The sequence below is a fragment of the Rhinoraja longicauda genome, chromosome 9 (genome assembly GCF_053455715.1).
Source record: "Rhinoraja longicauda isolate Sanriku21f chromosome 9, sRhiLon1.1, whole genome shotgun sequence".
In the NCBI taxonomy this organism is placed as follows: domain Eukaryota; kingdom Metazoa; phylum Chordata; class Chondrichthyes; order Rajiformes; family Arhynchobatidae; genus Rhinoraja; species Rhinoraja longicauda.
In genome coordinates, this window is record NC_135961.1 from 54,067,359 (window position 1) to 54,093,845 (window position 26,487).

The 26,487-nt window shown below is 46.1% G+C and overlaps 1 protein-coding gene across 1 annotated transcript; it reads right to left on the reverse strand.

Moving 5' to 3' along the window:
• Positions 1-15,447: 15,447 nt before the first annotated feature.
• Positions 15,448-20,895, reverse strand: LOC144596757 (membrane progestin receptor beta-like). Its single transcript, XM_078405515.1, has 2 exons — positions 20,539-20,895; positions 15,448-17,387 (listed from the first exon to the last, which is right to left on the reverse strand). The coding sequence occupies exon 2, from the start codon at positions 17,376-17,378 to the stop codon at positions 16,293-16,295; it is 1,086 nt and encodes a 361-aa protein (XP_078261641.1). The 5' UTR covers positions 17,379-17,387; positions 20,539-20,895; the 3' UTR covers positions 15,448-16,292.
• Between the last annotated feature and the right edge of the window lie 5,592 nt (positions 20,896-26,487).

Consider the following 26,487-nt stretch of genomic DNA (forward strand, 5'->3'; position numbering starts at 1 on the left):
TCAAGGCAAAGGCCGCACCACTGCACGATGTTAGGCCGCAGTGGGGACGGAGATCCGATACGGAGAAAAATAGCATCTCCGTCGAGGTAAGAGATTGAAAAAAAGTTTCCCCCAATTCCCCCCTGCCCCCCACCCCCCACATAAAACAAACCAAGAAACTCTAAAACATATTTTTAACACAAACTTAAAATAATAAAAACTGTAGAATTTACAGACAGACTGTTGGCGAGGCAGCTACTGTGGTGGCGCCACCCGATGGAGATAAGATGCAGTGAAAAGCTTTGCTTTTGTGCCGCACATAGGTACAAGGAGTGCAAAGAGAAAAATACCAGAGGGTTGGTGTGATTTCCCATGTTGCAGCCCTTGCATTTTTCAAAATCTGCTCTTTCTCTGAAACTATAGCAATATACCCTGCAGTTTATTTTCTCTTTTGTACTACCAGATATACCCATGTTTGGTAGGATTTGCCTGGACAGCATGAAAAACAAAGTTTTTCCACTGTATATCGATGCACTTGTCAATATTAAATTCATATGATGATTATACCATAGACTTCCTAATAGCCAGCAGATAGAGGAACAGATATACAGGCAGATCATGGAAAGATGTAAAACAACAGTGTTGTCACATTGAGTGGCTTTAATGTTTCCAATATTGACTGGGACCTCCATGGTGCTGTGTCAAATCAAGGCAAGTCAAGTATTGTAAAAAACACAAGTACAGTGAGATCCAAGAACAATGAAAATCTTGCTTGCATCAGCGGCACAGGCATGTAGACAATGCACAAAAACATAAATGATATATAAATTATATATATATATTCTACAAGAGTGAAATGAGAACGACCACAAAAAAAACAAGACATAATGCAAGATGAGTTGGTACATAGTGTTCTGTTAGTGAGGTAGGATTAAGGTTGTGCAGATCAGTTCAAGTTCATGGTTGGAGGAAAGTAACTGTTCCCAAACCTGGTGGTACGTGACTTCAGAGTTCTGTACGTCCTGCCTGGTGGCAGCAGCAAGAAGAGGGCTTGTTCCAGGTGGGTGGGGATTCTTGGTGACAGATATTGCATTCTTGAGGCAGTGCCTCACATAGATGGACCAGAATTTGTGGAGGCAACCAGGACATCTACTAGGAACAGTATGTTGACAGTCCAAGTTGGAATGGGGCTGATTAGACCTGTTATTAGGAAATGAGCCTAGCCAGGTGATTCGACTTTCAATGGGGAATCATTTGGGAACGGCGATCATAACTCCATAAAATGAAAACACAAGAGACCAACAGTTAGCAGTCAAATATCCCACTCTCCACCCCTTTCTGATTTTTTTACAGGGACTATTCTCCCTGTTGATCTCTGGTTTTCTTATCCCTCCCCATCCATCCAACACCCTCTCCAGACAATGCCCCTTACAATTGCAGGTGCAACACCTGTCCCTACACCTCCTCTCTCACCACCAAACAGAGACCTAAACTGCCCTTCCAGATGCAGTAGAGATTCACCTGCACCAGTTCCAACCTCGTCTCTTGCATTCTGTGCTCCTGATGAGGCCTCTTCGAAGTGCTCTCAATGCCAGGGCCATCTGGATCTCCTGGTTGCCAGCCATTTTAATTCGACTTCCCACTTCCACACCAACCTGTCTGTCCTTGGCCTTCTTCCAGAGTGAGCTCAAACGCAGACCGCAGGAACAGCTCCACATATTCTGTCTGTGTAGTTTAGTTTAGTTTAGAGATACAGCATGGAAACAGGCCCTTCGGTCCACCAAGTCCACACGGACCATCGATCACCAGTGCACTAGCACTATCCGACAAACCAAGGACAATTTACAAACCCCAAGTAACCTGTATGTCTTTGGAGTGTGGGAGGAAACAGGGAGAACATGCAAACTCTGAGCAGATAGCACTTTAGGCCTATAGACCTCGAACCCTGTAAGGCAGCAACTCTACCGCTGCACCACTGTGCCGCACCATTAGTGGATAACCCAAACGCATAATCGTTGAATCATCCATTTTGTGGGTAACCAGTAACTCCCCTTTCTTTCTCTCCCTATCTGCTCTGGTCCTCTCACACACCACCTACCTCCCACAATACCCCAACACCCCTATCACCATGTTTCTGTCCCCAACCCCCCACCCCAAGTATCTGTCGTCCACACATGCCTTCCACTAAGTCCCCTTCCCCCCACCCCCACTGCTCGCCCTTCCCCCCCCCCCCCCCCCCCCTCTGCTGTTCACGACTACCCACATCCCTCATTCAGTTCCACTCTTCACCTTCCTTTCCTTATCAGATTCCAGAATCTGCAGAAACTAGTAAAGGCAGATGCTGGTTTACCAAGGAAAGACACAAAATGCTGAAGTAACTCGGATGGCTAGGAGGTATCCCTGGAAACTTGCATAGATGACTTTTCTAATCTATGTTCTCCAGGGATGCTGGCTGACCCGTTGAGTTACTCCAGCATTTTGCATAATTTCAGAATCAGCATTATTTTGTCATCCACTTACCAGCCTTTGTCACCATTTCCAACCTCCTCTCCCCATTTCCTTCTACTGGCTACTTCCCCTCTGCTTTTTCAATCTACATGAAGAGTCTCAACCCAAAACATTGACTGTCCATTTCCCTCCATATATGCTGCCTGACCTGTTGAGTTCCTCCAGCATCTCTCCTTTTTTGCTCATAATTCTGCAAGTGTTCAGAGACTTATGGACAAGAATAAGACTGATCCTCAGATGAAAGTGTTAAATTGGAATAAGGTTACTTACAACAGTGTGAGAAGGACCTGCAGGTGCTGGTTTACACCGAAGAGAGACACAAAATGCTGGAGTAACTCAGCGGGTCAGGCAGCATCTCTGGAGAAATGGAATAGGTGACGTTTTGAATCGAGACCCTTCATCAGTCTGATGAAGGGTCTCGACCCAAAACGTCACCTATTCCATTTCTCCAGTGATGCTGCATGACTCGCTGAGTTACTCCAGCCTATTGTGTTTAATTACAACAGTGTTAGGCAGGAACATGAGATTGAGAATGGCTGTTTGAGGGTGAATCCACGTCCGGCATGTTGGAGTCTTTTAAAGGCCAGTTGATTAAAGTACAGGACCAGCATGTTCCTGTGAGGATGAGAGAAAGGATGGCAAGTTTCTGGAACTTTGGATGACAAGAGACATTGTAAGTTTTGTTAAAAATGAAAAGAAAACATATGGTAGGTTTAGGAAACTGAAATCAGACAAGGTCTTTGAGGAATATAAAGGTAGCAGGAAAGAACATGATTACCAGACCAGCAATCTAAATGAGGCCATGAAATGTCCTTGGCAAATAGGATTAAGGAAAATCCATTTAATTTTATATGTATACTCAGCGCCCAGATTGGACTTTATTAGTTGTAATTAGAGATTGGATAAACTTGAACTGTTTTCTCTGAAGTATCAGAGGCTGAGCGGAGATCTGATAGCAATGTATAAAATTATAAGAAGCATAGACAGGGTCGAGAGTTTTTTTCCTAGGCTGGAAACAGCATTTAGGAGTTTCAAAGTCAGAGGGGGAAAGTTTAAAGGAGAGGCCTTTAGATAGGCACATGAATATGCAGGGAATGGTGGGATATTGATCATGTACAGGTAGAAGGGATTACTTTAATTTACCATCGTAGGCGTAGTGCCTGTTCCTATGTTTACTGTTCAATGTTTTATGACTTGCCCTGGCAACATGTTCCAGACAACCATCTCTCACTGTGTAACAAAACGCCTCATAAATCTCTTTTAAATTTTCTCCCTCTCACCACATGCCCTTTAATGTTGGATATTTCCTCCCTGGAAAAAAACATTTTTCTCTCCTATCCACACCTCTTGTACTTCCATGGCACTCCTCGGTCTCCAGTGCTCTACCAAAAACAATCCCAGTTTGTCCAGCCTTTCCTCATAATACTCTTCTAACCAAGCAACATCATGGTGGGGCACACGAGACTGCAGATGCTGAATTTGCAGCAGAAAAGGATGGAGCAATTCAATGGGTCAGGCAGCATTTTTGGAGGGAAATGGGCAATCGAAGATCTGGTTCGATATCCATCTAAACTTCTTGTGCATTCTCTTTAAAGCCTCCAGATTCTTCCAGTAACATTGTTACCAGAACTGCGCACCAGAACTCCAGTACTCCAGTAACAAAAATCTTATACAGCTGCAATATGACCAGCCAAATTTTATACTCAATTTGTGACCAATGAAGGCAAGCATATCTTCTTTACCATCTTATCCACTTGTGTTGACACTTTCAGGAAACTAAGATCTTAATATCCTGAGATCATTCTGCAGATCACAAAGTGCTGGAGTAACTCAACGGGTCAGCCAGCATTATGGAAGACATGGATACGGACGGTTGATCTTGGGGTCAAGATCCTTCCTCAGACCCGAAACATCACCTCTCCATGTCCTCCAGAGATCCCACCTGGCCTGCTGTTACTCCAGCACTTTTACTCAAGATTCAGCAAGTGCAGTTGCTTCTGTCTTCATCACCTTGTAGATCAATGCTCCCAAGGATCCTGCCAATTTACCATATACTTTCCTCTTACATATGTCCTCCCAAAAAGTTACATCTCAGTCCGGATTAAACACCCTCTGCCATGTCTACACCCAAATTACCAAGAGGTCTACATCTTGCTGTATTATTTGATAACCTTCCCTATGATTCATAAATCCACCAATTTCCTTCAAGAGTCAAGTTTAATTTGTCACATGCACTGGGATCAGAACAATGAAAATCTTACTTGCTGCAGCCTTCCAGGCATACTAAATGCAACACAACAAATCTACAGTAAATGATCAGTTATACAACATAAACCAGACCATAATAGTGTAAGCCGAAGTACAAAGTACTAAGTGCAACCCATACAAAGTCCAGAGTAGTTCAGTGTTGAGGTAGGATGATTTAGCAGCCTGACGATAATGGGAAGAAGCTGTTCTTGAACCTGGAAGTAACAGTTCTCAGGCTCCAGTACTATCTTCCTGACAGTAGTAGTCAGATGAGAGTGTGGCCATGGGGTGTGAGACTTTGATAATATTAGCTGCCTTCCAGAGACGGTGCTTCCTGTAGATTGCTTCGATAGTTATGAAGTCAATACCAGTGAAGGACCAGGCAATGTTCACCACAGAACATTACTCCTTCATTATTCCATGCACAAATTATTGAACCAGGCCCTGTTGCAACCAATCAGTATGCTCTCCATCATACACCTGCAGAGAATGTTGAGGATTTGGTGACATGCCAAATAGCCTCAATATTGAAATTAATTTATTATTGTCACGTATATTGAGATACAGAGAAAAGCTTTGGTTGTGTGCCATCTTGTCAAATCTCAGTACAACAGGTATAGAAGGTAATGCAAAGCCATACACAAGTACAACAGATAGACACAAAATACTGGAGTAACTCAGTGGGTCAAGCAACTCCCTGGAGAATATTGATAGGCAATGTTGCAGGTCAGAACCCTTCATGGAAGAAGGGTTCTGACCTGAGACATCGGCAGAAGGATTCCAACCTGAAACGTCGCCTATCCATGTTCTCCAGGAATGCTGCCTGACCTGCTGAGTTAACCAGCTTTTTGTATAAATCAGTATCTGTAATTCTTTGTTATTATACAAGTACAAAAGGTAGTGAAAAGAGAAAAGGACTAGACTGCAGAATAGTGTTACAGTTACGGAGAAGGGGCAGATACATCAAAGTGCAAGATTTGCAATGAGGTAGATTGGAAATGTGGGACTACACCCTTAACTTATGGGAGAACCAGTCAGTAGTCTAGTAACGACAGGGAAGAAGCTGTTCCAAAATCTGGTGGTACATTTTCAAACTTTAGTATCTTGTCCATCTCGAGAGGGGAGGAAAGGGAATGACCAGGGCAAAAAAGATCATTGATTATATCGGCTACTTTGAAGAACTGGTGTGAAATGTAGATAGAGTTGATCGTGTGGAGGCTGGTCTGTGTGATGGACTACTATTTCCTGTGGTTTTTGACAGAGCTGTTGCCAAACCAAGCTGTGATGCATTCCAATAGGATGCATTCTGTGGGGCATCTACAGAGGATGATAAGGGTTGTTGGAGACATGCTGAACTTCCTTAGTGTTGTAAATTCCTGAGGAAGTGGAGGTGTTGGTGTGCTTTTTTGGCTGTAGCATCCATGTGGTTGACCCAGGACAAATTATTGGTGATATTTACACTTGGAACTTGAAGCTCGTGACCATCTCTACTTCAATACCATTGATACCGATTGGGCCAAGTCAACAGTTAGCTCCTTCGAAGGTAGACACAAAATGCTGGAGTAACTTAGCGAGTCAGGCAGCATCTCGGGAGAGAAGGAACGGGTGACGTTTCGGGCCCAGATCCTTCTTCAGTTAGCTCCTTCGTCTTGAGAGAGAGGTTGTTGTCTTGAGACCATGTTGCTAACCCCTCTATCTCCTTCCTACTGAGAAGGTAGAGTCGATGGTGAGCTTTCTTTGCAATCGGGTCAATGTTCTGGGTCCAGGGCAGATTAGATTTATGCACCCCCAGGAACTTGACTCCCTCTCCTGCTGTCCTGCCAATGAATACAGGTTCATGGACCCTCAGTTTTACCTTCCTGAAGTCAACAATCTGCTGTTGGGACAGGTTGGCCGGTGTGGGCAAATTGGGCGAAAGGGCCTGTTTCCACTGTATTACTCTATGACTCTTGCTTATGCTGGGAGCGAGATTGGAACCACTCAACCAGATCATCAATCTCCCTCCTGTATTCTGACTCATGTTTACCCACTATTTGTCCAATAACAATGCTATCATCAGAGAATTTAAAGATGGCATTGTCTACACATTGATTATACTTACATTTTGATCCAAATATCATAAACAATAGAGGTCCCAAGATTAATCCTAGTGGAATAGAAGATGGTAATCGACTTCAAATCAGAATAACCGCCATCCACCTATACTCTCTGTCATCTATGCAAAGCCAATTTTGTAACCAATTTATCGACACACTGTAGACACAATGTATCTTAATCTTCTGGCTCAGACTATCTTGACAAACTTCATGGAATGTTTTATTAAAGTCTATGTAGATAACATCCACTGTGCTACCCACACTCATCTTTATCAGCTCCTCAAAAACTCAAACAGGTTTATAAGACATGACCACTCATCATTATCGCCTCCTCAAAAACCCAATCGTTTGAAAGATGACCATCCCCACACAAAGTCATGCTGCTATTGAGGGAGTGCAGCATAGGTTCACAAGGTTAATGTGGAATTCTCTGCCTCAGAAGGCAGTGGAGGCCAATTCTCTGAATGCATTCAAGAGAGAGCTAGATAGAGCTCTTAAGGATAGCGGAGTCAGGGGGTATGGGGAGAAGGCAGGAACGGGGTACTGATTGAGAATGATCAGCCATGATCACATTGAATGGCGGTGCTGGCTCGAAGGGCCGAATGGCCTCCTCCTGCACCTATTGTCTATTGTCTATTAATTCCCGGGATGGCGGGACAGTCATATGATGAAAGAATGGAGCAACTGGGCTTGTATTCACAGGAATTTAGAAGGATGAGAGGGGATCTTATAGAAACATATAAAATTATTAAGGGATTGGACACGCTAGATGCAGGAAACATGTTCCCGATGTTGGGTGAGTCCAGAACCAGGGGCCACAGTTTAAGAATAAGGAGTAGGCCATTTAGAACTGAGATGAGGAAAAACTGCTTCACTCAGTGAGTTGTGAATTTGTGGAATTCTCTGCCTCAGAAGGCAATGGAGGCCGATTCACTGGGTGTATTCAAAAGAGAGTTAGATAGAGCTCTTAGGGCTAGCGAAATCAAGAGGTGTGGGGAGAAGGCAGGAACGGGGTACTGATTGTGGATGATCAGCCATGATCACATTGAATGGCGGTGGCTGGCTCGAAGGGCCAAATGGCCTACTCCTGCACCTATTGTCTATGTATCCCAATTGAGTCCATGCTTTCTTCAAATACCAATAAATCCCATCCCTAGGAATCCTCTCCAATAATTTCCCTACCACTGATGTAAGGCTCACTGGCCTATAACTTTTTGGAATTATCCCAATTGGCCTTCTTAAACAAGGAACAATATTGGTTACTCCAATCCTCCGGGACCTCACCTGTGGTCCAAGAAGATAAAGAACTCAGTCAAGCTTCCAACTCTTGCTTACTTCAATATCCCAAGAAAGATCCCATCACGCTAGTCATAGACCTGTACACAAAACAGGTCCCTTGGCCCAACTTATCCGTAGAAAACACATTGCTGAACCAATCCATTTATCTGTGCTTCGCCCATATTGCTCCAATCTTTCCCATCTACAGAATATACCTGTTCGTACCTTTTAAAAGTAATTACACCCGCTTCTACCTTTTCCTCAGACAGCTCATCCATATATGCATAACCTTAGATTTCCCCCCTCTCATCTTAAACCATAACCCTCTATTTTTTGATTCCCTAGCCTTGGAAAGATTGTGGCTATTTACCTTATCTCTGCCTGTCATGATTTTATAAACCTCTTACAAGGTTACCTCTCAGCCTCCTACACAGCTATAAAAAAAAAATAGTCTATCTAGCCTCTCCTTATAGCACAAACCCTCCAGACCCAGTAACAATCTCATAGATCTTAATACCCTGACCAATAAAGGTGAACTGTGGCAACTGTGAACTGCTAGGAGGCTGCAGAGTGACTTGGATAGATTAGGCGAGTGGGCAAATGCATGGCAAATGCAATATAATGTGGATAAATGTGAGGTTATCCACTTTGGCGGCAAGAACAGGAAAGCAGAGTATTACCTGAATGGTGAACGATTAGGAGAAGGGGAGATGCAACGTGACCTGGGTGTCATGGTGCACCAGTCATTGAAAGCAAGCGTGCAGGTGCAGCAGGCAGTGAAGAAAGCGAATGGTATGTTGGCATTCATAGCAAGAGGATTTGAGTTTAGGAGCAGGGAGGTTCTACTGCTGTTGTACAGGGCCTTGGTGAGACCGCACCTGGAGTATTGTGTGCAGTTTTGGGCTCCTAATCTGAGGAAAGATGTTCTTGCCTTAGAGGGAGTACAGAGAAGGTTCACTAGATTGATCCCTGGGATGGCGGGACTTTCATATGAAGAAAGACTGGATAGACTAGGCTTGTACTCGCTGGAATTTAGAAGACTGAGGGGGGATCTTATAGAAACATATAAAATTCTTAAGGGATTGGAGAGGATAAGGGGGGAAGTCTTTTAGGACCGAGATGAGAAAACATTTCTTCACACAGAGAGTGGTGAGTCTGTGGAATTCTCTGCCACAGAAGGTAGTTGAGGCTAGTTCATTGGCTATATTTAAGAGGGAGTTGGATTTGGCCCTTTTTGCTAAAGGGATCAGGGGGTATGGAGAGAAGGCAGGTACAGGTTACTGAGCTGGATGATCAGCCATGATCATATTGAATGGTGGTGCAGGCTCGAAGGGCCGAATGGCCTACTCCTGCACTTATTTTCTATGTTTCTATGTTTACTTCCCTATCCACCTGCGTCGCCACTTTCATAGTACAAGGTACCTGCACCCCATGTCTCCTTGTTTCACAACACTCCCCAGGGCACATATCATTTACTATGTAATTCCTCTCCTTATTTGGCCTACCAAAATGCAACAGGTCGCAAGTCCTGGGTGCTACCCACCTTAATGTTCTTAATGATATCATTCTTATTAGAACTGTTGGTATCGGTTTATTAATGACATGTCGACCAAGATACAGTGAAAAACATTGGTCCAATACATGATTACAATCAAACCATACACAATTTAGAATAGAGATTTGAAAGAGTGGAGCGATTGGAATGGATGAGAGAGGAGCCTTTTCTTGGATCAGTGTGCGAAGTGTTACCTCGCTTCTACCCTCCATATCCTTCTCTTTGGTAAATACCATTCTATAGTGTTACTCGTCGCTATGCAAGTCTGCCCGAGAGTTTGAATCTGACTGTTTTGTGCAGTTCTACGAGACGGCAAAGCCGAGCATGGAGGTACCGTGAATATGGCGGCTCTGCCACCGCTCGGACACACAGCAAGAGTTGCACAAGAGCCGTGGCTTCGAGCTGCTGCCCCACTTGATGGGGAGGGCAAGCAGACTCCAGATATCCAGCTTCACCAGTCTAATCAGTGCAGAGAACAAAATGCGAGTCAAACGTCCTGGGACGTACTAGATAGGTTCTGCATTAGTGACTTAATGGAGTCTCCAAGACAGGACAAGCAAAACAAAAAAACAAAGGATAGTCATTGAATACTTCCAAATGTTATCGGTCATCAGCACCTTCTACTTCTGACGAACAGCATCTTGGTCAAAGATTGTAAGGAAGCACTTGTCACTCAGCCAGCCAGTGCGCCTAGAATGGTAGCTCCTACTAAGGTGGAGCCTGTCAGATCCAATCTGAAAATTCAAAAGATGGACAATGACCAAGAAAACCAGATGACAGCAGCAGTGAGCACATTCAAATGCTGGACTAAATTCACAGCTGTGATTGTGTCCCCGCATGTGATAAGCAAAGCAAAGAAATCAGGACAGTCATTGAAAACTCCAACTGTGAACCAACACCAGTGCCTTCCACTTCTGATTAAGAGTGTTTTGGTCAATTTTTAAAAACAGGAGGCAAATGTGATGTGCAGCTAGGATCAGTCAAGTCCCTTGGGCCTAGGGCACTTGAGAGAAATAGGATGGGCACTTGAGAGAAATAGGATGGACAAAAAGAGGATATGAGATAGCTCTGGGTTACACGGTAGGAGGATCCTAAGAGGCATTGTCTACAAGGACTTTAGCAAGGTCTTTGGCAAGGTCCCACAGTTTAGGCAGATTCTGATGGTTAGATCATGTTGGATGCTATCCAATTGGATACTTATTTGGCTGGCTGGTAGGATCAATTTCAGTTACAGAAACAGGCCCTTCAACCCAACTCACCCATGCTGATCAAGATGTCCATCTAAGTTACTCTCATTTGTTTGGGTTTGATCCATATCTAACTTTTCAGATCCATGTAACCGGTTAATTGTCTTTTAAAAGCCATCATACCTACCTCAAACACTTTCTCCGACAGATCGTTCCATTTATGCATTGCCTTTGTGTGAAGTAGTTGCCCCTCAGGTCCTTTTTAAACTTTCTCCAGTGACCTTAAATCAATGCCCTCTGGTCTTTATTCCATTCCTTAAGAAAAAAGGACTGTGTATTCACCTGATCTATGTCCCTCATTATTTTAAACATCTCCATACGGTCACCCCTCAGTCTCCTATGCTTCAAGGAATAAAGTCCAAGCCTCATCAAGCTCTCCCTAGAGCTGAGACCTCAAGTGCTGCCAACATTCTTGTAAGTCTACTTAGCACTCTTTCCAGCTTAATGATGCCTTTCCGATAGCAGGGTAAATATAAATGTACATGATACTCCAGGTGCGGGCCTCACCAATGTCACGTATGACTGCAACGTAATGTCCCAATACCCGTACTCTGTACTCTGACTGATGAGGGGCAGCATGCCAGATACTTTCATCACCACCCTGTCTACCCATGAGACCACTTTCAAGGACCTATATACTTGTAATTATAGGTCCCTCTGTTCTACAATGTACTCCAGGGCCCTGCCATTCACTCTGAAGGACCTACATGGGTTTGACTTGCAAAATGCAACACTTCACATTTACCAGAAACAAATGCCATTGCCTCAGCCCACTTACTAAGCTGATCATGATCCCATTCTAAATTAGGATAAGCTTCTTCACGATCTATAATTTATTTTAGTGTGCCACCTGTAAAGTTACTGCTTTACTGCTGTAAAGAATGCTTTGTATATTCTTATGCAAATCATTTGAATCAATGATGAACAATAATGGGCCCAGCACCAGTCCCAAAGGCACACCATTAATGCATCTCAGTCATTGTGTCATGCAGCTCCCTCAGCCCAACTCATTAATACCAAGATGCCCCATCCAAGCTAGTACCATTTTCCCGCATTGCCCTAAACATTTCCTATCCATGCATCCGTCCAAATGTCTTTTAAATGTTGTTATTGTATCTGCCTCAACTACTTCATCTGGTCTACTTCCATATATCCACCACTCAGTGTAAAAACGATTTCTCTCAGAATCCTATTAAATCAATCTCCTCTCATCTTAAACCCATGCCCTCTACGTCTTGATTCCCCCATACCCTGGGGAAAAGACTCTGTACATTACCTGATGTCTGAAGAAGGGTCTCAACTCGAAACATCACCCATTCCTTCTCTCCAAAGATGCTGCCTGTCCCGCTGAGTTACTCCAGCATTTTGTGTCTATCTTCGATTTAAACCAGCATCTGCAGTTCTTTCCTACACATTGTATATTACCCTACTATTTACCTCATGAATTTTATACACATCAATAAGTTCAACCCTCAGCTTCCTCCGCTCCAAGGAATAAAGTCCCACCCTGCCCAACCTCCCTATAGCTCAGGCCCTCGTGTCCTCACAACATTCTTGTAAATCTTCTCCAAACTCATTTTAGCTTAATGGATGACCAAAACTGAACACAATACTCAATGGATAACCTGTAATTCTTCTTTACCATGCCTGCCAGATCCATATCATACTCTATTTTTGCCCTCCTGAAATTCCCCTTAATGTACTCCTATGCTTCTTATACTTCGAGGGATTCACTTGAGGGGTCCCAACTGCCTAAACCTGACATATGCCTTCAGTATGCCTGTTCAGTGTCTCAATATTTCTTGTTAACTTGCATTCCCAGAAGAAGCCAGCCTTACACTTCATTCCAACAGGAACATGCTGCCCTTGAAAGCCTGACGTCACACATAAGCCTCACAATTACATGTCTCTTCTGATCGAAAACAGTCTCACCCAGTCGACCTCTGAAAGTTCCAGCCTAACACCCCCAAAATCAGCCGTGTCCCAATTTAGGACCCTAAATTGTTGACTAGTCCTACCTTTCCCTATAGAATTATGCCCACCAACACTTCAGTCACTTGCCCTACCATGTTCCCAAGAGGAGGACCAATGATGCATCCTGTCTAGTAGGAGTCTCTCGATATTAAATAAGGAAGCTGTCTTGGACACATTTAACAAAGTCCATCCTGCCCAAACACCATGCTCTATGGCTGACCCAGTCCATTTTAGGGAAATTAAAATCTCCCACTAATACCACCTTATATTCCTACAGCTATCTGCAATCTCCCTGCACATCTGCTCCTCTAATTTATCGGGGAGTTTATAATACAGTGCCATCAAACAAGGATCCCCTGCTTGTTTCCAAGTTCTTCCCCTATAGCCTTCACTCGACGATTACCCCAAAATATCTTCTCTTCGCACTGTTGTTAGATTCTCCCTCATCAAAAATCCAAACCCTCCCTCCTCACTTACTTGTACCTCTATCGCACCTGTACACTTACAATGTTTAAAAAACATTTGGACAAGTTCAATTTGAGGAAAGGTTTGGAGGGATATGGGCCAAATGCAGCCACATGAGACGAATTCTGGAAGACATTTGGACAAATTGCGGCAAAGGACCTGTTTTCTGCTCTATAAATTCAATCAATGTTCAACTTCAATGACGGTTGTAAATTGCCCCTCGTGTGTGGCTGAGTGGTAAAATGTGTAGTTGAGGAGGTTGGCGTGAATACTGGAAGATGGTCAGTGAAGTCAGCAGCAGAGAACACGCCAAGGGCTGGACCGAAGTGCCAGTTGCAAGTAAGAAAGGAGCTTCTGAAGTTGTCCGACTACAACTTCTTGCTGTTCAACTCATGGCTGCGCTAGTGCGTGATGTGACCTACTGCAAAGTTGCCATCATATCAGCACCTGAGAATTTGAAAAGTGTGATGAGTGGGAAAATTCTGTGGAGTCCCAGATGGTGCTGAGGACCCAAGATACACAAAATGCTGGAGAAACTCAGTGGGTCAGGCAGCATCCCTGGAGAAAAGGAATAGGTGAAGGAATACCTAAAGTTTTGGGTCGAGACCCTTCTTCGCACTGAAGTCTGAAGAAGGCTCTCGATCTGAAAAGTCACCTTTTCCTTTTCTGCAGAGATGCAGCCTAACCCGCCAAGTTACTCCAGCATTTTGTGTCTATCCTCGGTGTAAACCAGAATCTGCACACCTTATTTCTCAGGCCACCCATCAACCTCCTGAGCTCTGGGGAAAACAATCCCAGCCACTAACGTTCTACAATCTAGGCAACAGAACACTTACGTTGGGTCTTCCAAGACCTGCTAGATCTCCTGGTTGCTTACCATTTTAACCGCTCTTTCAATGCATTCCCTTACTGACCTTTCTGTCATGGGCCTCTTGCACTGCGAGAGTGAGGTCACACGCAAATTGGGCCACCCCACTCCCCAGGTACTTTCCCTTGGAACCAGATGAGATGAAACACCTGTCCCATAACCTCATATCATTCAGGGAACCCTAACCGCCCTTCCATGCAAGACGAGGTTCACGTACATTCCCTCTAACCTCATCTACTACATTTGATGCTCTTGATGTGGTCTCCTTTACATCATAGAGACCACCATTGAACACGATCAGACCGCCAAGGCCTGCTGGATCTCCTTGTTGCTAATCATTTTAACTCCCCTTCCCATCCCCATGCTGACCCCTCTGTCTTGGACCTCCTCCACTACCAAAGCAAGGCCACACAAACTGGAGGATCAATACCTCATGTGCGGTTGTGTAGGAAAATGACTACAGATACTGGTACACATCGAAGGTATCACAAAATGCTGGAGTAACTCAGCAGGTTAGGCAGCATCCAGGATAGAGGGAATGGGTGACGTTTTGGGTCAAAACCCTTCTTCTGAATTCTCTGGACATTTCTGAACTTTATCCGCCCATCTGCACATCAAAACCTTCCTCACCTATATCCTATTATCACATTCTAGGCTCTGTCCCACCCCCACCTCTCTTCCAGCTTTCTCCCCATTACTACATTGTTTGAAGAGTCCCCACCCGCAACATGTTCTCCAGAGATGCTGCCTGACCCGCTGAGTTAAACCAGAACTGTGTCTTGTTTTTCGCTAGCCACCATCCGTTGTTCCTTGAGTCTACAATATCTTGGTGAATCTCTTCTGCACTCTCTCCTATGCAGTCACATCCTTCCTTGTGTGGTGCCCAAAACTGCATACAGTACTCCAAGTGTTGGCAAAGAAGATGTTTTTTTTAGAAATTTGCAAAATAATAAATTCAACCAATCTTGTATTCTATGCCACTACTTATGAAGACTATGTTGCCATTTGCAAGGAATTGTGGACTTGAACATCAGGGTCTCATTGAAGATGGATACAAAATGCTGAGTAACTCAGCAGGTCAGGTGGCATCTCTGGAGAAAAGGAATGGGTGACGTTTCGGGCCAAGGCAGTCTGAAGAAGGGTCTCAACCCAAAATGTCACATTCCCTTTCTCCAGATATGCTGCCTGACCCGCTGAGTTACTCCAGCATTTTGTGCCTATCTTTGGTGTAAAGCAGCATCTGCCGTTCCTTCCTACCCAGGGTGTCATTGTTGATCAGCATTCCTTAGCACCCTACCATTTATTGGTCACATCCTACCTTTCCTTGACATCTCAAAATGAATCACCTTGCACTGGTCAGACTAAATTTCATCTGCCAAAACTCTGCTCAACTTTCCATTAGATAGAGTGAAGCTCCCTCTACTCTGTTCCATCAGACACTCCCAGTGTTATACACAGAGTAAAGCTCCTTCACACATTACCAGGGTTCGACAGAGTGAAATTACCTCCATGCTCTCCCGTCACACATTCCTAGGGTTAGATGCACAATGAAGCTCTGTTTACACTGTCCAGGGCTAGAAACAGAGCGAAACTTCCTCTAAAATTATCCCATCACACATTTCCAGGTTAGAAACAGAGTGGCTTCCTCAAACACTGGCCCACACACACCACTGGGGCAGGGACAGCCCAGCTTTCCTGCTCCTTCCCCTGCAGGACCTGGAGGCCTCCAGCCTGAACGCTTTGCAGTACAGCTGTTCAGGTACCCCTCAGAGGAGACTTCACTGGCCTGAGTGTCCCTGTACTGAGGATTAGCGGGCTGGCTCCTACAGCTCCTACATCAGCCGCTCTTCCAGAGCTATGTGCTCCCCTCACCGCAGGGTGTTCTACCCCAGCCCCAGACAATGGCAGATTCAGGCTTCCCCCAACCCCCTTTCCTCTGGGCAACCAATAAACCAAAGCCAGGAGTCGGCCGGACCCTTGGAGATCTGCATCTATTCACACACAACATTAATTTGTTAGAGCATAGACAGATCCTCAGATAAAGACAGGACTGCACCAGGCACCCGGCCGGGACTTCAGTCGCCTCTCTTCCGCAGCCGCCGCTTGATGACTCCACGCAGGTAGAGTGCCGAGAGGCCGCTGCAGAACACCAGCAGCATGAAGAGGCTGCAGGCGGTGTAGACCGTGTCCTGGTCACCCCGCGCCGACAGCAGCTCGTGCCGGCCTCGGTAGTCGAGCAGCACTGCCTCCAACTGGGCCAGCGTGCAGAGGGCCAGGAAGATGTGGAAGATCTGGTGGCCATGCCCCACAATGTCGCAGCTCCCCGGGAAGTACTTCTCCGGCACGGGGTAGGAGAAGAAGCCCGAGGCCACCACGAACATGATGATCTGCAGGGTGTGGTACCAGATGGCTTCGTCGGTGCATCCAGTAGCCCAGCAGGTGCCGATGCGGTGCACGATGGGGCTAATGTCCAGGACATAGGCCAGGAAGGCGGGCACCACCTGGCACACCTTGCGGCTGATGGGGTATGGGCGCTGGAAGTGCAACTTGGAGAAACAGCAGCCAATGCAGGAGAGCCAGCCGAAGAGGGCAGCCAGGGGCAGGAAGAAGGGGCGGATCATCTGGAACCACTCCGTCTCGGTGCAATAGTAATAATGTGCCAGGGCGCTGCCATACTGGTAGGTGCCCACCCCCACGTAGTCCAAGAAGTAGAAGGAGTAGTGAGCCAGCTCAGACTTGGACTGGAAGAGGTGGGCCAACACGCTGCAGGACAGGTAAATGACACAGGCCACGATAAAGAAGCAGAGCGGCAGGCTGTAGACGGTGGGGAAACGTGACGTCGTCTCCAGGAAGATGAAGAAGCGGACAAGGAGCACCAGGGCCGCCAGCAGGTGGGTCCATACGTTGAGAGCCTCGTTGTGCTGCTGGAAGAGGCTGAACAGGTAGTACTTCCAGTCCTGCTCCACTGGACGGTAGCCACTGTGGATGTACGGCTCACGGAAGAGCTTGGGCACATCGGACTCCCTCACTGTTCTGGGCACCTTGGGCAGAACATCCTCCAGGATCTGCTGAGGGTTGGTAGCGATGGCGCTGATCCTCTCCAAGATGCTGCCGGCCGCGTTGGCCCCAAAAGAGTTTTTCAGTTTCATTTCGCAAACCATCTGAACCACCTGTAGGGGAAGGGAGGAGTGAAGAAAAGTTGACTTTATTGTCACGTGTACTGAGGTACAGTGAAAATCTTTTGTTGCATGCTAACCAGTCAGTGGAAAGATAATACATGATTAGAATTGAGCCATCCACAGCATACCGATACATGATAACGGGAATAACGTGAATAACCGTTTAGTGCAAGATAAAGTCCAGTGAAGACTGATCAAAGGTAGTCTGATTGTCTCCAATAAGGTAAGTAGTAGCTCAGGACTGCTCTCTGGTTGTTGGTAGGATGGTTCAATTGCCTGAGGAGGAACAAAGGATTAATGTGACTAGGGACACAGGACCTAGCTCCACCACCCACTCCAGAACCACGGGCCAAGACGCAGACTGAGGCCATTCAGGCCTTTCATTGCCTGCTTTCCATCCATGACTGTGTGCAATTCCATCAAGAGGATGGATGTAATTTAGAACGGTCGAAGGCAACATTCACCAGAATGTTACTGGGACATGCTAGCTCGAGGCTGGATAGGATGGACATTTTCCTTGGCTGAGGGGTGACTTTAATGAAGTATACAAAATCATAAGGAGTATGGATAAAGTGAACACCTTGTTCTTTTTTCCAGGATAGGAAAGTTTAACTAGAAGGCTTACGCTTAAAGTGAGAGGGGAGAAATTGAAGAAGTTATTTTCTTGTCAACCTTTTCATTCAGATGGTAGTCGTATCTGGAGTGCGCTGCCAGAGGGAGTTATAGAAGTGGATATGGTTATGACTTTTAAGACATTTGGACAGATATATGGATAGGAAGGGTTTAAATAGATATGGGCCAAATGCAGGGAAACAAGACATCCAGAATACTGACTTTGTGGTCATAGACAAGTTGGGTTGAAGGGTCTGTGCTATACAGCTCTATGATGATAAAACACTGATTGATTTAGCTCACTGCCCTCTAGACTTTCCCACCTGGGAGGCCACTGTTGCAGCAGCTGGCGCTGAGCCTCACAGTTCCAGAGACCTGGGTTCGGTCCCATCCTCTGGCAATGTCCCTGTGGAGTTTTTACATTCTCCCCGTGACCTCCACCTTGCCTGTATAACTCCCTGCTCAAGTGCCATGCATAACATACCGTTTCCAGTTCCAGCTGTCACTGGCACAAACATGCAATTCAGAAGCAGTACAGCTTGGTCCATAGAGAAAAGTATTAATGGCTCAGGGGAAAGCTGGAGACACGTGGTGTGCCATGGGTTGCTTGGGCCAAGGGATCTGTTAGATTCTCCTTGTACACCAAGAATGTGGCAAAACAAGATACCCTAGCAGTATTCGCTTCCTTTCTTCTCCCCTCCTTACTCTGGTGGTCTCCGTCCCTCTCCCTTTCAACATCTTTCTCTCACTCTATCTATCTATCTCTCTCTCTCTCGCACACAAACACACACACACACTCATAGAATCATACAGCATGGAAGCAGGCCCTTCGGCCCAACTTGCCCACACTGACCAACTAGTCCTACCTACTTGCGTTTGGCCCATATCCCTCTAAACCTATCCTTTCCATGTACCTGTCCAAATGTACTTCCCTCCCGCTCTCTCCTTCCTCACCTCTACCTGCCCCATCCTCCGAATCCCATCACACTCTGCCTCTGCAGAGTAGTCCCAGCAGATGGCAGTGGGAACACCAGGTTCCAGGGAAAATGCAGCCTGCGGTAATAGGAACACTGGCTCTCGGATTAACTACAACAGATGCCGGTGGGAAAGCCAGTTCACAGAGTAACTCCAGCACGTGAATATGGGAATTTCAATTCTCAGGGTGACTCAAGGAGATGCCAAAGGAAACACCAGCAAAACACTAATGGACCAAGCTGTTTGGAAACACTCTGGTACAGGAATGGAAACATCTTCCTAATCTTCTTGCAGCTTTTTCCAAGGATGGAAAGAGGTCCATCTCACCTCCAGGAGCCTCTAACCCTGAGCCAAGCTGACAATGACATCAGGAAAAGAGTGCTCTGGGAATTTCCGTGGGAGAGGCAGTCGACCTCTCCAGAACTGGGCAGACCAGGGGAGGGAATGGAGGGGGGGGGGGGGGGGGGGGGGAGTTGGGCGAGGAGGGTTTCTGCTTGTGAGCAACATTACTAAAGGATTCTCCTTCCATCGACAGGGCGAGGTCAGGTACAGAGTGGCAGCTAGTCCAGCCTCCTAGCTCCAGAACTCTGGAACAGTCCAGCAATTGAGCACCTCTTGGTGAACCCGACCTAGTTACCTTCCAGATCCTTTCGTACTGAAGCTCTGACCCCACACTATCCCTACACCTGTGACTCAGTAACTCCACTCCACGTGCACTGACCTCTGTGCCCTGTGATATTGTCCACACCAAACCTCCCTGATACTCTGAAGCCCGACAAGCCACACTGAACATCATCCAGTGAGCAACCAGGCTATCCCTTAGAGACCCTGGGACGCAGAATGAGGAAGTGCAGGAACAGGCTCTTCATGCAAAATGATGCCAAATTGAACTAATCTCTGGTTCCCTCTCCCACATTGTATCTGACCACAACAATACTGCCGCTGCAGATAAATTCACATTGAATGTACGACAGCCCCCCCCCCCCTCCTGTCATTCCGAGCCCTATGCCCTGATCCCTCCGCACTGACCCCCCAGTCCCTCTCAGTCTGAATCACCCCGACCCACATGGACACTCTTAAGCCCACCCACCTCCCCCAGGCAACTGTCAGGCACTTGACACTCCCTCCCCCCCCCCCCCCCCCCCCCACATCCCTCTCTGACCCCTCATAGTCTGAAACTCCCCCAGCTGCTCTCAAACACCGAGACCCTCTCAAAGCTCTGAGACCCCACTACGGCCCCTCTGAAAGCTCTGAGCCTCCCCCCATCTCTGGCCCCTCTCACGACCCCCCACTCTGACCCCTCTCTGGCAGTCCAAACCCTCGCTCCAGCTCCATTCAGTTAGTCCGAACTCCTCGGCCCCTCACCAACACTGAGCACCCACTGGGGCCCCTCTCAGACACTGAGCCCTCACTCCGGCCCCTCTCAGTCAGAACCCCTCGGCCCCTCTCAATCACTGACAACCCCTCCGGCCCCCCTCTCAGACACGCCGAGACACTCCCCCCTCCCCCTCAGTTGCCCTCACTGCTCTCTAGGAGCTGCACTCGTGTTACTGACCTGGTGGAGAGCCTTCCCTGCCCTGTCGCGTGCGGGCTGCACTCTGCCTCTTCAACCCGTACCGTCTCTGCCTCCAACACCACCACGGCTAAAGGGGAGAGGGCATTCTCCAAATTCAGAGGTCACCTGGGTGAGAATTAACAACGAAGAGAAAACTTTACAGAAACTCCCCAAGCCACAGCTTACTCAGAGAGCAAAGAAGCACTGAAATGATTCAGGATATTGGCCAATATCCCAGTGACAAGAAGTCATGAGGAGTTTCTGAATCAAACTCCGCACGACTAAACCACAGTGAAGCTGGCAGATTCGAGTGATGCTGGTGTTTTCTGGAAAGAGAGGATTTCATTCTTGGGGAATGCGAGAAGTCTCCTAATCAGTAATCCGTGGTGTTGGCCTGGCAGACTGAGGCTGCGCAAATCCCAACTCTGATGTCTGACTGTTGCCATGGAAACCCATAGTGACAAAGCGGTTGCTGTGCAAGTGTGTTGAGGCCAGTGGCCATATAGACACTGTACTACCCTCCCATTGCCTCTTAAAGCAACAGGCTCCCTGGATCTCCCTCTATTAATTCTTCTGCTCTCTTGCCTCCTTCCCCTCTCTCTCCCTACTGCAGTTGTACAAGGCCCACACCTGCAGTATTGTGTGAAATTTTGGCCTCGTAATTTGAGGAAGGACATTCTTGCTATTGAGGGAGTGCAGCATAGGATCACCAGGTTAATTCCCGGGATGGCGGGACTGACATATGATGAAAGAATGGGTCGACTGGGCTTGTATTCGCTGGAATTTGCAAGGATGAGAGGGGATCTTATGGAAACATATACAATTCTTAGAGCATTGGACAGGGTAGATGCATGAAAAATGTTCCCGATATTGGGTGAGTCCAGCACCTGGGGTCACAGTTTAAGAATAAGGGGGAGGCCATATAGAACTGAGATAGAACTTTCTGCCACAGAAGGCAGTGGAGGCCAATTCACTGGAGGTTTCCATGAGAGAGTTAGATTTAGCTCTTAGGGCTAAGGGAATCTAGGGATCTGGGGAAAAAGCTGGAACGGGGTACTGATCTTGGATGATCAGCCATGATCATATTGAGTGGCGGTGCTGGCTCAAAGAACCGAATGGCCTACTCCTGCACCTAAAATGGATAGGGGGCATTTTGGGTAAGGACTTTTCTTCAGCCTTGCCCCAGTTTAGGACTTGTACATGTAGACCAGTCGTACTTTGTTATAAAACATTTTTGAAACTAGTGAATGAAATCTGACTTAGATGAGAGTGAACAGGGACTTTGGGCTTCACTAGACTTGTGTGCTCCGGAGATATAGATCAAGGTTCTCAATGCCATCCCAAATGCTCCTTTCCCACTTTGAACTCTCAGGAGCCAGGGACTTCTCGCAGTCAGTGGGATGTTGGTCATTTAAGGCTTTGAGCATAATCTTGAATCATTTTCGCTGTCCGCCTGTTAATCTGTTCCTTTCTCAGAGCTTAAAATAGAGTGGTTCAGGAAGCTGATGTTGATCATGCAAATGATGTGCCCTACTCTTTAAGGCTGATCAGGCTTTCCAACTGGGGAATTGTCTCAGTAATGCTGGTATTGGTGTTGGGATTGGTATTGTTTTATTATTTTCATATATATCAAGAAACAGTAAAAAAAACTTTGTTGAGTGATATCCAGGACAATCAAACCATGAGTTCAATTAAATCATACACAAGTACAACAGCAGGTAAAGCAAAGAGAAAGAAAACAACGTGCAGAATATAGTGTTACAGAATAAAGTGCAGGTTAAATAAGTGCAAGGACGAGGTAGATTGGAAGACCAAGAATTCATCCCAAGCTTGTGAGAGGCCCATTCAACCATGGGAAAGCCATCCCTGAATTTGGTGGTGTGTTTGTTCTTTTAAGCTTTTATATCTTTTGCCTGATGGGAAAGAGGAAAAAAAGGGAATGACTAGGGTGTAAGTGTTTCTTGATTATGCTGGCAGCCTTCCAGAGGCAGCATATTGTGTAGATGGGGTGGGAGCTGGGGATAAGAGAGGCTGGTTTACGTGACTGGCTGGGCTGTTATCTTAACTCTCTTCTGTCTTGGCCAGAGCAGTTGCCAAATCAAGCTGTGACACATTCAATAGGATGCTGTCTGTTTTGCCATTAGAGAAATGTTAAATTTCCTGAGTCTTCATAGAAAGTAGAAGTGTCCTTTTTTGGTTGTAGTGTCAATGCAGTTGAATCAGGACAAAATGTAGGTGATATTTACACCAAGGAATTTGAAACTCTTGACCTTCGGGCACTTCAGCACCATTGATACAGACTGGAGTATGTACTCCGCCCAGCTAATAACCAGCTCCTTTGTTTTTGCTGGCATTGAGGGAGAAGTTATCAAGACACACGTTACTAAGCTCTACATCTCTTTCCTGTAATCCATCTTGTCATTCTTTGAAATTCAGCCCTCTACAAACTTGTAAATGGATTTGGAGCGGAATTTGGCTGCAGTCATGAATGTACAGGGTGTATACAGTGAGATCAGTGTTGAGAGTTATCGTTGGAGAGAAAGGTGATGTTTCCCTTATCCTTCTAATGAAAATGGATTCAGTGTTAGTGGTATCCCTCCAATGCCTTGGTGACTGCCAATAGTTCTAATCTTCAAGGAGTATAGGAGGACAAGGATGCTACCTGTGAGACAGTCTCAGTTCAGTTGGCATAGATGAGTTGTGCCATAGGGACTGTTTCCATGCTGTATCACTATGTGTTTTGTGCTGGGTTTGAGGTATTTATCTTCAAACACTCATGGATGGCCACCTTCATGGAGAAATATCTCCCATACACGTGAAGTGAACCATGTTTCCCAAGGTCTCGTAGAGAAACTTTGCTGGGGTTGAGGGGGCTGCATGGTGACAGATTGGAAGAGGATCTTTGTCTTCTGGATGTTGAGTGAAAGACCCATTTTCTCCCATGTTTTCGGGAACAAGGTGAGGAAAGCGTGGAACTCATCCGCTGGACATGGAAGTGAATATGAACATACAACAGCTGTGCACTGCAGCTCAACCACTGAGGCTTGGTTTTGCAGTGTAGGTTCAGCAGCCACCCATTAGTCCTGATGATTAGCTCAGCTCCATTGGGGAACTCACTGGAGGAGAGATGGACATTGCGAGGAAATGGCATCAGGGAAATGACTGCATTGTTTGTCACAGATCTTCACAGAGACTTTGTCTGTTTTCCAATTGATTAGGGCTTGCCATCATGAAATAAATGAAAGATGTAGATAAATATTCGCAGAAAGCTTCCTGGTCCTCTTGATAGAGAGTTAAAGTGAGGTCAAGGAAAGCCATGGATAGTGTTGATAGATGCCGTTCCTTTTTTTTCTCCTGGATCCATTGAGCTGTGAAGATTATGTCTACCATGCTATGGATGAACAGATTCCAACTGTAATTCAAAGACAAGCTCCTCAGTCACTGAAAGGAGAACCCTGGTGATGACCTTTCCTGTGGCAATCAGCGGGGAACTTTCCCATGGTTTCCATAATCAGACTTGTTCCCTTTCTTGAAGACTTCACTCCACAATCTGAAGTGCAAACACATATTCACCTGCAAACGGACACCCGCCCGCCAACACATAATCCTCACCACAAACACATACCCACCCACAAATATAAACCCGTCCATCAACACACGCACACACACACACCCACAAACACACCTGCCCACAAGCGCACACAATTACTGCATCAGCAGCCGGGATTATGGATCCAGTTATGCAATTTTGATTTCAAATAACAGATTTGAATTCAAAGTTTGTGTCAGCAACAGTGTCCATGACTCTTTCAAGGAGGGATCTTGCTGTCCTTCCCTGGTCTAGAATATATCTGACTCCAGATTCAACAATGAGGCTGATTCTTAACACTTCAATGTTCCCTCACACACAAACACTCCTGATCACAATCCCAATCCCATATTTATACCCAGTATAAAGCTGAAGTCGTTAGAGAACATATAACACAGACAGTACAACACAGGACCTGGTCCTTCAACCAATAATGTCAATGCTGAACATGTTGCGAGGTTAAACTAATCTCCGCAGCTTGCATTATTTCCTGTCATCCCTATCCCTCACTATCCCTCTAATTCGTGCTGTTATGTTCTATCTAAAAGCCTTTAAATGTCAAAACTGCTTCTACCACCATTCCTTGCAGAGTGCTCCAGGCACCCACCATTCCCTATGTAAAAACATTGCTCTGCACATCTCTAAACTGACCACAAAGCTATGCCCTCTAAAAAGGTTCTGATTGTCTACTCAATCTATGCCTCATAATTGTATAAGATTCTCAGGGCTCTCCTCAACCTGGATACTTTGTAACTTTGTCAGCGCCATTTATATGGTGACTATTGCATACCTTGGGTATGCAAGCAAAGAATTTCACTGTGACCTGTCACATGTGACAATAAAGTTTTCATTCATTCACCTCCAACAATCCAGTGAAAACAATCCAAGTTTGTCCAACCTATCCTTGTAGCCAATACCCTCTAATCCAGGCAGCATCCAGGTAAACCTCTTCTGCACCTTCTCCAAAGCCACCATGTCCTTGTGGTAAAGGGGTGACAAGAACATCACGCAGTACCTCAAATGCAGCCTAACCAGTTTTATAAAGCTGCAATATGATTTCCCAACTCTTATCCAACCCCGCATTTCCCCCAACCTGGCTACTGAGTACTGACCGGAGTGCCAACACGAGGACAATTAAACTTGCTTGTTCAATGGGAGGCCCACACTCCCAGCACTGAGAAACTGCGCCAATCCAGGTGGAGTGAAGCTGTGACTGGCAGGACCTCGTGGCCAGGTGCACATGGATAACAAGCTATCGTGGAGAAATAAAGATAGTGCAAGGCACAGAGCAGCTTTAAAAGACACCCTTTTCCTGATAACTGACATCACAGTCACAAGCTGACTTCACAAAGCTGCTACAGCAGTTATCTCTGAGTATAAAAACTGACCTTATAAACTCCTTACACTGACATATTTTAAATGAAAACTACAGAGCATCTCTGGGAGATTTCTCCCAACCTGCCACGCAGTGAGGTGGGCCCCCAAGCTGATTAAATCTCTTGTTCTGGAGCTCAGGGTACAACGGAGCCCTGCAGAGATTAGCAAGGCATCAGATCTAATCCATGGGCATCACCTTTCAACCCAGAAGCAATTTTGGTCCTCAAACATGCTGCAGACTTAAATTCATGCCACTCTTTCCTGGCTTAAGTTCTTTCAATCCTTAGATTTCTACACCACACACAATATCAAAATGGCGTTGATTATGGCCTGTAATATCCTGTGTGACAGTGACGAGGATCAACCATCGTCTCACTCTTCCCAAACTAGCTGCAGATTACAAGTACAGCCCACATCCTAGTACAGCTGCTGCCTCACAGAGCCAGCCACCCAGGTTCCATCCTGACCTCAGGTGTTGTTTATGTGGTGTTTGCACATTCTCCCTGTGATCACGTGGGATTCCTCCCACATCCCAAATACATGCGGGTTTGTAACCTCTGCAAACTGACCTCTGTTAAATGCCCTTAGTGTGTAGGGGACAAATTGCTAGAGTAACTCAGCAGGACAGGCAGCATCTCTGGAGAGGAATGGGTGACATTTCGGGTCAAGAGCCTTTCTGCAGATCCGACCCAAATCATCACCCATTCCTTCTCTCCGGAGATGCTGCTGCCCCGCTGAGTTACTCCAGCATTTTGTGTCTATCTCCAGTCTAAATTAGCATCTGTAGTTACTTCCTACACACCTAGTGCGGATGCGGAAGAGGGATACACAGAACTAGTGTGAATGGGTGATCAATGGTTGGCATGGACTCGGTTGGCTGAAGGGCCTGTTTCCATGTGGTATCTTTCAATCAATCCACATTTTTCATCCAGTGCTCCTCCTGAGGCCCCCTGAAGATCTATCCTTGGTATTCACCATTGCTC